The sequence below is a fragment of the Citrus clementina genome, unplaced genomic scaffold (assembly GCF_000493195.1).
Source record: "Citrus clementina cultivar Clemenules unplaced genomic scaffold, Citrus_clementina_v1.0 scaffold_3, whole genome shotgun sequence".
Lineage (NCBI taxonomy): Eukaryota > Viridiplantae > Streptophyta > Magnoliopsida > Sapindales > Rutaceae > Citrus > Citrus x clementina.
Window position 1 is genome coordinate 50,664,084 of NW_006262339.1, and position 12,106 is coordinate 50,676,189.

At 32.2% G+C, this 12,106-nt stretch overlaps 1 protein-coding gene across 3 annotated transcripts; it reads left to right on the forward strand.

Annotated features, from left to right (window-relative positions):
* Window positions 1–4,433: 4,433 nt before the first annotated feature.
* LOC18048351 (dol-P-Man:Man(7)GlcNAc(2)-PP-Dol alpha-1,6-mannosyltransferase) lies at window positions 4,434–11,965 on the forward strand. 3 transcript variants are annotated; one of them, XM_024188258.1, is made up of 20 exons: window positions 4,434–4,609; window positions 4,676–4,761; window positions 5,139–5,180; window positions 5,294–5,339; window positions 5,777–5,863; window positions 6,435–6,490; window positions 7,071–7,191; window positions 8,048–8,106; window positions 8,330–8,401; window positions 8,517–8,580; window positions 8,692–8,795; window positions 9,054–9,125; window positions 9,711–9,797; window positions 9,883–9,950; window positions 10,109–10,177; window positions 10,249–10,331; window positions 10,757–10,856; window positions 11,291–11,356; window positions 11,550–11,643; window positions 11,724–11,965. In XM_024188258.1, exons 1-20 carry the CDS (start codon window positions 4,570–4,572, stop codon window positions 11,799–11,801), a joined length of 1,494 nt encoding a protein of 497 aa, XP_024044026.1. In that variant the 5' UTR covers window positions 4,434–4,569; the 3' UTR covers window positions 11,802–11,965. The 3 variants fall into 3 exon arrangements, with proteins under 3 accessions (XP_024044026.1, XP_006445446.1, XP_024044027.1); XM_006445383.2 differs by having other exon boundaries at window positions 7,074–7,191; XM_024188259.1 differs by lacking the exons at window positions 7,071–7,191; window positions 8,048–8,106 and having other exon boundaries at window positions 4,435–4,609.
* Window positions 11,966–12,106: the final 141 nt, after the last annotated feature.

Consider the following 12,106-nt stretch of genomic DNA (forward strand, 5'->3'; position numbering starts at 1 on the left):
TGTAACACGTGACTAATGAACATCATCAAATTGAACTTTCGATTAGTTATAATTTTATCCATCCACAAGATTTTGATACGATGCAACTAATTATTAATTTATAATCGAAATTAAAGATTGAATGAGAAAGATGATGAAGCTTTATTAGCAATAGAATAAGGGTGAAGTATTAACAGTGCAGCTGGAGCTGGTTTAGGTTGCAATAATTCCCAAGAGTAAGGCTGTAACAGTACTAAAGGGTATGGCATTTGATGGCTGCTGGCATATATAGCTCCACCCCCCACCCGAAAAAAAAAAATCCCATGGCCATGGATGAGGACAGGGATTAGGATGCGGATGAGCTTAAGTTGTTGCCACCACAGGCCACTGGGCCGCCGGCCGAAACATTGGCATCCAATGAAATTTCAAGATAGGGAGACTCATATTGTTTATCATCTCCAAGATTACACGCAAATTCAGTCCTATGCGAACATCTTCAGGATTGAACACTGAATATAACAGTTTATATGAAACAGCATCACGTAAGGGATTTCAAAATATACATGTCCCTATCCCTAGTAGTAGGTACCGCTGGGTCTCAAAATTTTCCCAAATATGAATCGAATTATGATCTTACCATTCTATATCACGATTACTAAGGCTCCAGGAATGTCAGTGGATGATCTAGAAAACTCCAATATCTTAGAGATAATCTCCGCTGGATTCTCAAGATACAACCCCCACTTAATAGTCACTTTCTCCAAGACATGTCCATTCTTAAGCGGAAAACACATCAGCGTAAGGTCATTCTCAAAACCTTCACATCAAGGAGCTCAGCGGCTTTGAGATGATTGGTCAAATGTGAAATAGCCTTACTTGTAGGAATAAGAATCATTGAATGTATTTATTAACTAAATTAGATGGGAATGAGAATCAAGTATGTGAATCCCACACACTTTTGAAATTAGCAAACGAAACTTGATTCCCAAAGGGATTACAATTTCCTAATTTCATAAGTAAACACACTATAAGCCTATTTTATCAAGTTTTCATTTCTAGAAAACTATTTCTCCCCATTAAATTTTAATAGTTCCCAAATTATCCTTAATTAAATTTAAAAAATATAAATACAAAAAAATCAAAAAAAAATTCATCAAATTCTTAAATCCATCAACATCAAAACCTACCCACAGAGAGGAAAACACCCCCTTATTGCCTCTAGAGCTGTAGCTAGTCGCCGATTGGCCAGTATCTTGTCTTTTATGGTTGATTTATTATCTTAGATTTTGTTAGTTTAATTTTTTATTATTTATTTATTGTTCACATCTTGTTTTAATTGTATAAAGAGAAAAAAAGTTAGTTTTCGCCTAGTCTACACTTGTTAAGTTAATTATTTGTGGGTTCCTTTCCTAACAAAACCCAATGACATCAACTAATCTTTTACTATTTCTAGGAATGAAAAAAATAAAATAATGAACAAAACTTTCTCAAATGTAATTAGTAATTTCAAACATATAATATTGCGGAGTCCTTCGAATATCTTATACATATCGTACTGACACTCTTCAAGCATAACATGCTGAGTTAGAGAGTCAATATGCTAAAATCCACATTCAGCAAAGAGTTTGGATCCTGAAAGTCGAAGTCCTTTAGCGATCATTACAAATTTCTCTTTGCTAACGGACTAGTAATATGCATAGATGTGAGACTTCGACAAAGACCCTTTAACTCACAGTTCTCTAAACCATCACCACCGTGATCATTACAACCATTATTTATAATAAGATTCTTCAAATTAGCAGAACAAACAGAAAGAATCTTCAAATCACGAAAAACATAAGATTGCAGACTCAAATCCTCAATACATGAACAACTTGAGATAAAGTTTCGAAGTGAAGTACTATCTTTTAACTCAATATTGTTTAGGAAAAGAGACCTGATGCAGTTAAAACTCCAAAGGGCAGAAATTCACAAGTTAAAAGACAATGCGGTAACTCAATGACTGTCTTTGGGAACACAATCAAAGCAATGGCTTACACATTTCATCTTCGAGTTCATCATTGACTATTTAAATAGAGCAAGTTTTTACTTTGTCAGACCAAATTTTATGGAAAATGCTGAAGTTTAATGAAGGCATTGAAACCCATAAAAAAAAAAAAAAACTCTTTGATTTAATAGTCATAAATTAATAATCTCTATTATATAATAATTTTCTGTGGTTCCGACTTAGCCAAAAGGTTAATTTAATAAAATAATATTTAAAAAAAAACTGCTACAATTTTGGGGTCTTATTCATATCATAAGTTAATAATTTACAGAAGTTATAAATCTCATGTTATGATATTTTATTAAATAAGATATCACTCCATTGTTATTTTTTTCTTGAAATTTAAATATAATTGGATCTCATGTTTAACTTTATTTATCCAGGCTAATATTGCAAGAATTTTTTTTGTATATTTAATTTATCTTTAGTGGATTAATTTATCTTTATTGATTAGATTGGTAAAATATAGTAAGTTTTTAATTGATTGAAATGTATGTTCATCGAATTGTATATATAGCCTATAAATCAATGAATTACTAATTTTTCTATTAATTAATACCTTTTTAAATTAATAAATTTTATATGGTCTTGACATTATTAATTAATTTATAGAGATTTTACTGTACTTATGTCTTGTTTTAATTTTGAATCTAGTGAAAAAAATAATAATTTTGATAAATGGACTTTTGATATGAAGTGTATAGTTGAGCTCCTAACACACTCTTATGAAACCCTAATTATCATGTTAATAGCCTTACCTTTATTAAAACAATAATGTTAGGGATCTCGACATTTAAATCCGAACTTGAGTCCCAATGCTATGTGCCACTTATCTATTGGACGATAGATTTTATAGCTAGTAAAATTACTTAACCACCATCCAATAAATGAATGACACGTCAATTAGGACTCAAATTGGAATTTAAATGTTGAGATACCTAGCATCGTTCTTATTAAAATTGCAAAAAAGGATAAAACATTATAATAAAGTTAATTAAATTTAAACATACTTTTTGATAATTAATAAGTTAATTAAATTTTACACATACTTTTTAATCATCAATTAGATTTTACACAATCTTTTTAATAATAAAGTTGGATAATTTATTACTTCATTGTCTCAAAATTATTTTGATTTTATTAAAAAAATAATTATATCATAAATCAAGATTTAAAAAGATGAGAGGATCCATTATTTGTAGGTGTAAACATATTTTAATTTAGTTCAATTCATAATTGTCCTTTATCTTGTTTCATCTAGTAATAGAAGTATGATAGGAGAAAAAAAAAAGTTTTATAAGGATTGTAAAGGGGTGCGGAAAGCATTACTCTTAACTTTAAGCCAAATAAATTGGACCGGTCCAGGAATTACAAAACCCGCTTGAGGTTATCGGGATAACCCACACATATCGACACACAGCAGCCGTGAAGACGATTCACCGCGGCCTAGGATAAATTGTGTCTGATACAACAGAATTACATGAACAAGGAAGCTAAGGGCGAGAGCCAAACATAACATGAATCCGGAAACAATCTCAAGCAACGAGAATATGTGATGAATAATGTGCTCCGGAAGATTGCCGAGTCTATTAATAGTAATTCCATTTTATCACTCCTCCTCCTCCTCCTCCTCTATTAATAGTAACAATTTATTATTATTATGAATAATAATAATAATGATTATAAAAATGATAATTATTATTTCAAAATGAGAATTAAATGATTATAAATAATCATAATAATAATGATTATTAAAGATAAAATGAGAATTTCAAAATTTAGGCGGAGTTAATATGGTCACTTTAAAGAAAGAGATTAATAATTATAAAAATGATAATTCTGATTTATAATCATTTAAGGTTAATTTAGTAATTTGTAATAATTCATTGCGATTTCTAGATATAGCAAATACATCAATGACAATACAGTTCATTCTAATTCTGATTCTTACAGTTGAAATAAACAATTTATTTTGATTCTCATTCTCTATTCCGATTCAAAATAAACAGTTTATTTTAATTCTTATTTCCTATTCCGATTCTAGCTCATTCTCATTCCCTATTTCGATTCAAAATAAACAATTTATTTTGATTATTATTTCTCATTTTGATTCTACTCCATTATGATTTCGGCTCATTTCGACTATTGATTAATAAACGCACCAATAATGTTAAAGATACATTTCGGTGGGTCTCTATGAGTCTATTGTCTAGCCCCTTTTTTTTCCTTCAATTAAAGTAAGGGATTGGGAAATTCCGGCGACAGAAATTAGTACGGTGGTTGACCAAATTAATTAATTTCCATTCAAAACAAGAATTTAATTTATTTATTTTCGGGTATTTAAGTAATTTTAATTAAAAAGAATTTTACGTGGAATTTAAAGAGGAGTCAAAAGGACCCAGACCTATTTACATTCACCACTGGCTTTGAACAATGGAACTTACCGGCCCAGTTATTTCTTCTTCTAATTTCTAAAAAGTGAAATATCCAATCAAATGAAATAAAATAAACGTGCTAGCTTCTCCGATAGCACAAATTTCGCGATGAATTCATCATCTTTTTCTAAGTTCTTGAAGATTTACGGTATGCACACGGTTTACATTTTATTCTCAAATGCTGTTGTATATTGATTTCTGGGCAAATTTGTAGGTTACGACATCGTTTTGGGATTGATCGCTACATTTTATGTACTCGCGGTGCCGTATACGAAAGTTGAAGAGAGTTTCAATGTTCAGGTGTTCGAATTATCTTTTCTTTCTATTTAGTAAATTAACCACTTATTTTTTTGACCGGAAGAGTATTAACCACCTGTTTTTGCCAATAGAATGTACGTAATAAAAGAATCGTTGAATTTTAAATTATAGATTTTTTTCTTTCTTTCTTTCTTTCAATTTTTTTTTTTAATTGTGCTGGAGTTTTTGACTTATCCAAGAGTAATTGGAAGCTTGAATCTATGAGATACAAATTCTTTGAATTTTAATATTTGCGGGGCATAATTAATATTAAGACATTTGGTATTTTTATTTCAAAATTATCAGGATTTCCTGTTTTGCTTTGCTTCTTCTTCTTCTAACTTATTTTTACCCGCTATGCTTTATTGTCTTCTGTCAAGGCAATGCATGATATTCTTTATCACCGGCATCACTTAGATATTGTAAGTTTACTTGCTATACTTTCAAATCAATATTTATTTTTATCTTTGTTTTTAAAACTAAGCTGCAATGGGATGTAATGTATGGGTGTTTAAATGTTTACGTCTTGTATCAGTATGATCATTTGGAGTTCCCTGGAGTTGTTCCTCGCACTTTCATTGGTAAGCTTCATATATTCCTAGGTGTAGTGAAATTGTTTTAGTCTTTTGACAGTCTTGTGAAATAGTGGAGTAACTTGATAGAAATGCTGGGGCAATACAACCCCATCACATAGCATGTTTTAATTGTAACAGAAAACTATTCCATTTGTTTTCTTGGTCTTTAGTAGTTTATCTATGTTCCAAGTTTTGTTGCTTTACTCACATCCAGTTCAGAGTTCAACCATCTTATGCTCCAAGCTCTTCCCAATGTATTGGGAATGGTTTACTTATTATAAATAACCTTAATTATTGGTACGTGTGTACATGAATTGTCCCTTGCGTTTTACAACTTGAGATTTTAATATCCTTCAATGTACTATTTATGTGAATAATTATTTGAATAATTCTAGAATTCTATGCTAATCAACCTCTAACTATAATTTTTTATTTTTTGGCAGGAGCGTTGCTTGTATCAGTTTTGGCATCTCCAATTATCTTAGTAATGAGCTTCTTGCACTTACCAAAGACACATGGTCTTATTGCAGGTTGTTTTACAGAATGCTTAGTTACATTCATGAAGTTTGTCTTTGAAGCAGTGAAATAGATTCTTTTGAGGTGCTGTACCATGTGATATCTAAAACATAAAATTGTCGTTTCACTTGCTGTTGTCTTTTCTTTCTATTTTAGTTAATGTTAACTGTAGCACTTCTTTGGCTTGTATTAGAGAATGTCAGCAGTGCAGATCATCTCAGTTTTGGGTCTTGTGACACTGAATATGGTTCTCACAGTGACAATTCACTTTTCAGTTTTGTTATATATTGAAGTAATCTGAAAATAAATCCAAGAAAACACTTTTGTCACCCTTTGAAGCATTGTTTCCTTTATTACCATGCTACATTAGCTCATGGTACATCCCTTATGAATCCTTGTCAATCATTTTGGAATTCTTTTGCATCATTCTTGAACTCTTCTAGCCCTATGTATGTTTCAGCTATATGTATATGTCTATATGCATAGTTTTCATTTTTAAACTTTAGTTGTGTTCTGACTTCTTATCCAGTTTTATAATTCAATCATTTCTGCAATTGACCGACTTATTTAGTTTGTGTTTTGTAGTACGTTTGGCATTGGGTTGCATCACACTGTCTACGCTGCGCTTCTTCCGTGCTCAGGTTTTTACTTTTGTTTTATTTTTAACTATGTTTATGTTTACCTACTATACTCTTTAAGGGGTAATCATTTATTAAATTATGAACCAAAGTTATTGTTTATATACCCAACCTATGTGGTAAGAATTGTTCTTTTTTTGGCTGGAGGATGATGTTTCAATCTCAATTGAACTAGTGGCCATTGTAATGTCAGAACTTGCAGCCAAACACTATTTCTGATTATGATATTTATAAGTCACATACTCCACTTAGACTCTGAGACCATAGAATTTTCGTATTTAGTTGGTTTTGGTGGTGTTGCAGTAGATCCTTTTCTAAGGAACGTGCTTTCCATGTGTTTTCAGCAATTGGAGGGTTGGAAATTGGTAATGCAGTTTAAAATATGTCTATCAACAAATTATTTCTCTTTAAATAAAATCTCTTCTGGTTGGATAGGGGAAACAATGGTTAAACCACTTACGCTGCATATTATGGCTAACTTATCCTACATAAATTTTAAAGTTTGAGTCTATTGATGATTGATTCTTATAAAAGAAGATATATATCTTATATAATTGAGTTATTAAGGTCAAATTTCTTGTAGCAGGTTAGATACAAGTTTGGAAGCCAAGTAGAAGCCTTCTTTGTGATACTAACTGCATTTCAGTTTCACTTGTTATTCTATTGCACTCGTCCTCTTCCTAATATCCTAGCTTTGGGTATAGGTAATTACTCCTTGTCTTTAACTCCCTTTATGTTTTCCTTGCAAAACTAGTGAGTTTATTTTCCTATGAAAGCTTGAAATTGTAGTTTTTATGGACTATATAGAAGTGAGCATTATCTGGAGAAATTTAATAGGTTGCACTTTATACTTATCTAATTATTTAAATCACAAGAAAGTTTCCAGCCTCAAAACGATTATATGAAATTTGTAATTGTTTAGTGTAATTCTGTTATTTTATCTTTGGAGGTGTTTCAGATATTTTTCATAGTCAACGTGTGATGGACTCTAAGTTTCAACACTTGGGAATTGGGTTTTAGGCTGCGGCTTAAAATTGATGGGACTCGTCATCATTTTTTTTTTCAGTGTTAAGAAATTAGAAAGTGTCCATGCACTCTTCTGGACTTGGTACGTTTATTTTTGTGCTGTTCCAGATTTTTTATTGAATAATGTGACGGTGGATCTCAACTGTGTGTCAAACTATAGTGTCTGTCTAGTGAATGTTTCATGCATATTAATTGACCTGTGCGATTAATATCTATGCTCCCAAAGGGAAAGCTGTGAGAACTATACTACCAACCCATGTGCAGAGTACCAGTGATGATCTTTTTAATTCTGTAAAAGAATTAAGCATTTATAATCTTTAAGAAGAAGTTCATATTTTCTTCAGGTCATATCTACCTAGTTTATTATCTTTATTGGCTAGAAAAGGTTGTGTGTGCAGTTTTCTCTTGTTTTGAACCCTTTCTACATTCAAGCGATGCAGAAAGGGTTTCTGGAGAAAAAGAAAAAAGAAAAAGAAAGTGATGGACACATTTTAAAATAACTGTTGCTAACTCTTTTTCCTCAATTTTGTGCAGTCAATCTGGCTTATGGGTTTTGGCTCAAAGGGGACTTTTATGCCGCATTAAATTGTCTGGTTTGTCTGCTGCTATTGCTTAAATTTTATAATATTTGTGGTTATGCAATGTTCATTTTCAAGAGATAGCCTTCGGTACTCCTAAATTCCCACATTGCAATGCTGGTGTGCTTATTGCATCCAATTAAAAAGTGCCAACTGCTTTCACATGTCCAGTTCTATCATCATATTCTTTTGGCTTTTTTCAAATTTCTAACAACTTTCTGTTCTATCATGTGATTAGATTTTCAGTGCAGTTGTCTTTAGATGTGATATGGTGTTACTTCTTTGTCCTCTAGGCCTGGTGCTTTTGTTGGTATGACAATTTTTGTCTCATAATGCACATTTTATTACCACAATTTTCTAATTTAGCGGGCATGTTTGATGAACGTTTCTGCCTTATTATAAGAACTTCAGTATGTCAATGACAGACCAAATCAATTTCATTATGGAAGGCATTGAAATGCTGTATTGGAATGGCGCTACTGTCTGTAGGTAAATAATTTGAGTTTTTTATTTGGACTTTTATTTTTGTTTTGGGTGTTTAAATTTATGTTAAAATTGTTCATGATCTTGGTTCCTGAATTAGCATCCACTCTTGGGCAGGTCTTACAGTATTGGTTGATTCAATTATGTGGAAGAAGTTAGTGTGGCCTGAATTCGAAGTTTTATGGTTCAATTCTGTTTTGAATCGGAGTTCTGAATGGGGTGTATCCTTCTTGGAAGAATTTTCTCTTCCATATTTTGATTGGTCATAGAATTTTACGGAGTTCTTGGATTTCCTAATGAGAAACCCACAAACCTGAGCAATATATGTTGAACTAAAATAGAAATTTTTGCATGTAGGTTCTTCTTTCTTGATTATCAATTATTATAGGTTTTTTATGTTTCCGCTGAGAAGTTTGCTCTACGACATCTAGGTAGTGATCAGCGTAAGGTTTTCTGTGTTCCTTCACTGTTTTCATTAGACACATTCCTTCCACTGGTACTTCACTTCTGCACTTCCACGCTCATTGCTGGCTGCATATCCTCTTTGTTTTGTGAGTATTGAAACTACTTGATTCCACATTGCAGCATTTTTCTGTTCTATTTTGATACTGATCTTGATTGTTCTGTGCGTCATCGTGTTTGTTGCTTAAAATGTGATTCTGTCTTTTATTTGAATGTTGTCGTATGGAACTGATCATTAATACTATAGTTGCAATATATCTAATAAGGTTTCTTCCTTGCATGAGGGGTTTGTGAAAATTTTTTGTGTACTAGACTTCCATTTTTGTGTGGTTGTGTATTCCACTCTATATTATTGCCTATGCACATTAGCATGACCAATCAGTATGCGACTTGTTAAACATCATGTTTACAGTTGCACAATGTAAATGTTTCTTAACTGATTGCTTGAATGTGTATTTACAATTTTAATCAATCATCTTACCTCTTGTATATATGATACATAATCTTCTTCCTCCAGCCATTTATGTGTTTTAGCTAGCAATTTGTTTCTGGGGTCCACTGGTTTCCATTAAGTTATTTTTATTAATTCTGATACTTTATTTTGTATCAGGTGCTAATTTATGTTTTTCATTTCACTCATTTTGGTCTCTAAAGACATGTTTCCATTTTTGCAGCTTGGGGCTTTACTTGATAGGAGGGTTCTGCCCTTCGTTATCCCAGTTTTCACTTTTGTGTTACTTTACTCTAAGCTTCCTCACAAGGTATTGCACATGGAGATTTAGTGATTTGTCTGGTATATACATTAGTATGAACTCAATAGCATAATCATATTTTTTAATGATACAGGAGCTTCGTTTTATTATTAGTTCAGTTCCAATTTTCAACTTGTCTGCGGCGGTTGCAGCTAGCCGAATGTATGTTACTTGCGGTTTCTTCATCATAATCTGAAATAATTTTTCTTGCTTTATCTTTTTGTATGCACTCAATTAGATCACTGTCTCTCATGTATTTCTCAATTTTAAAACTTTTTTGTTTTCAAATGCTAATAGACTTTATAATTTCTTGTACACAGCTTCATGAATAGGAAAAAAGCTTTCTGGAAGTTGCTTAGCATTATTCTGATAGGATTTCTTTTGATCAGGTTGGAAGAGGTTGTTTTACTTTATGATAGTATATTACTTCCTCCATGTTTACTTATTTTATGTTCTTTAGTCTAGGGTGCACAGCTGTAACTTTCATGGCGTCCTATGAGAATTATCCCAGTGGTTATGCTTTAAAGTATTTACATCAAATCGGTGAGTTCTCTTTTCCTCTTCCAAAACTAAATGAATACTGCTGTCACACTAGTAAAGATATTGCACGTGGTAAAAGTATATGACGTCCTCAGTAGAAAACGTATATGAAAGAACAAATTTTAGGACCTCTGCTTGTTCTAAGATTTATAGAATATACTTTTTTGTTGAGAGCCATACGTTGTGGTGTTATTTTGTTTGGATTGTCAAGTAAAAAATTTTGTATTTTTTCTTCTTTCCTTAATAGCATAAGTTAAGAACAAACATCCAATGAATGTTTTGAACAAAATTTAGTTCATCAAGGAGAAACCATTTCTTCTCCCTCCTCTCCCCCCCCCCCCCCCCCGATTGGACATTGTAAATGTAAACTTTTGATTATTATTTTCTTTTAATTGGCATTTTCTTTAACTGATTCTTGTTTATGGTAGGTCATCTTGCTAGCAATACTGAGGAACAGTGGGTTCACATTGATCCGTATTCAGCCATGAATGGAATTTCCCGCTTTTGTGAAAATGATTTCCCATGGAGGTAAACTTGATTTTCATGTGTGTAAACAAAGTTTAGCCTTATTTTAACTGGTGTGAAAAAAATGAAAACATCAAAACGACAATATTTCTCTGCTTTTGTGAGATTGACCATATGGGTATGATTATTGGTCAGTACATAATCAAGCCTACGTGGAGACACTGACATGAGTTATTAGAAAAAAAAAATTGACTTATTATTGTTGTACTAGGAAACTTACAGAAATTGGTGTTTAACGTAGTAGCGTACTAGCATGGGATCCAATATATTTATAATCCCAAGATTTGGTGAAGAGATGAGCTGTATGTCACATTCAAGTAATTCAGTTATTTGCATTTCTCATATGAGCATTAGTGTTCCATGTGGTGTACAGTAATCATATCTTCTATTTTCAAGGTTGATCTATGTGGTTATGACAGTGCTACTCTGTAATGCAGATACTCCAAAGAAGAAAGTATTCCTCTGAAAGAATATCAAAATAGAAACTTCACCTATCTAATAAAGTAAGTAACCTATGATACTGAAGTTTTCTTCTTGACGTGGCTTTGGCCAAAAAATGCCATGAAATCAGTTTGGGGTTTTGCAATTTCTTTCCCATCTTATAGGATATATAAGACAGCCAATTAGATGTGTGCGCACAACAGTAAGTGTTGTAAGGTGCCTCCTGTTAATTATCATTTTCCTTTTCCATTGCAGTGAGCATTTGTTAGTTGAGGGATACAAGTGTTTATTTTCTGTGGATGGTTTCTCGAGGGTTCGTCCTCAGCTGAGGTTTCCACCCTTCTTATTGGTAGGTACTCAATAGTACTTCACTTAGGAGTGAATATGATATTCAGATCTGAAAGATGTGTTATTCATGATTCTCTGCAGATTAAAGAGCCCAAAGTGTATGTTCATGGAAATATAAAAAATGAGGATCTAATGAACAAAAACTGGCCAGGATGCTAGTGAGTCTTCCAGATCATACGGTAAAAGTTTCCAAAATTGTAGATTTATAAAAGAGATGGTTATTGTGGTTTCTCCAAATTTTTGCTCATTTGTAATGCTTTTCAGGTACCTGTGCTCTTTTATTATTTTCATATATCTGTTTAAAAGCGTCACAAGTTAGTTGAGATGTATTCTTTGCATGGCTTTATTTTGCGTTGTTAGTTATGCGAATTCCTGCATAGCTACGGTTGTGTTGTTATATGGTACAATGGTAGTAGTCTAAGCAACCTGGAACCAAGATGTTCCGACTTGTGCAACCAATAACA

Coding starts and splice junctions, on each gene's coding strand:
- LOC18048351 (XM_024188258.1), top strand. CDS start 4,570: ATGAATTCATCATCTTTTTCTAAGTTCTTGAAGATTTACG. Junction 4,610..4,675: donor TAAGTTCTTGAAGATTTACG/GTATGCACACGG, acceptor GCAAATTTGTAG/GTTACGACATCGTTTTGGGA. Junction 8,796..9,053: donor ATCGGAGTTCTGAATGGGGT/GTATCCTTCTTG, acceptor TGTTTTCATTAG/ACACATTCCTTCCACTGGTA.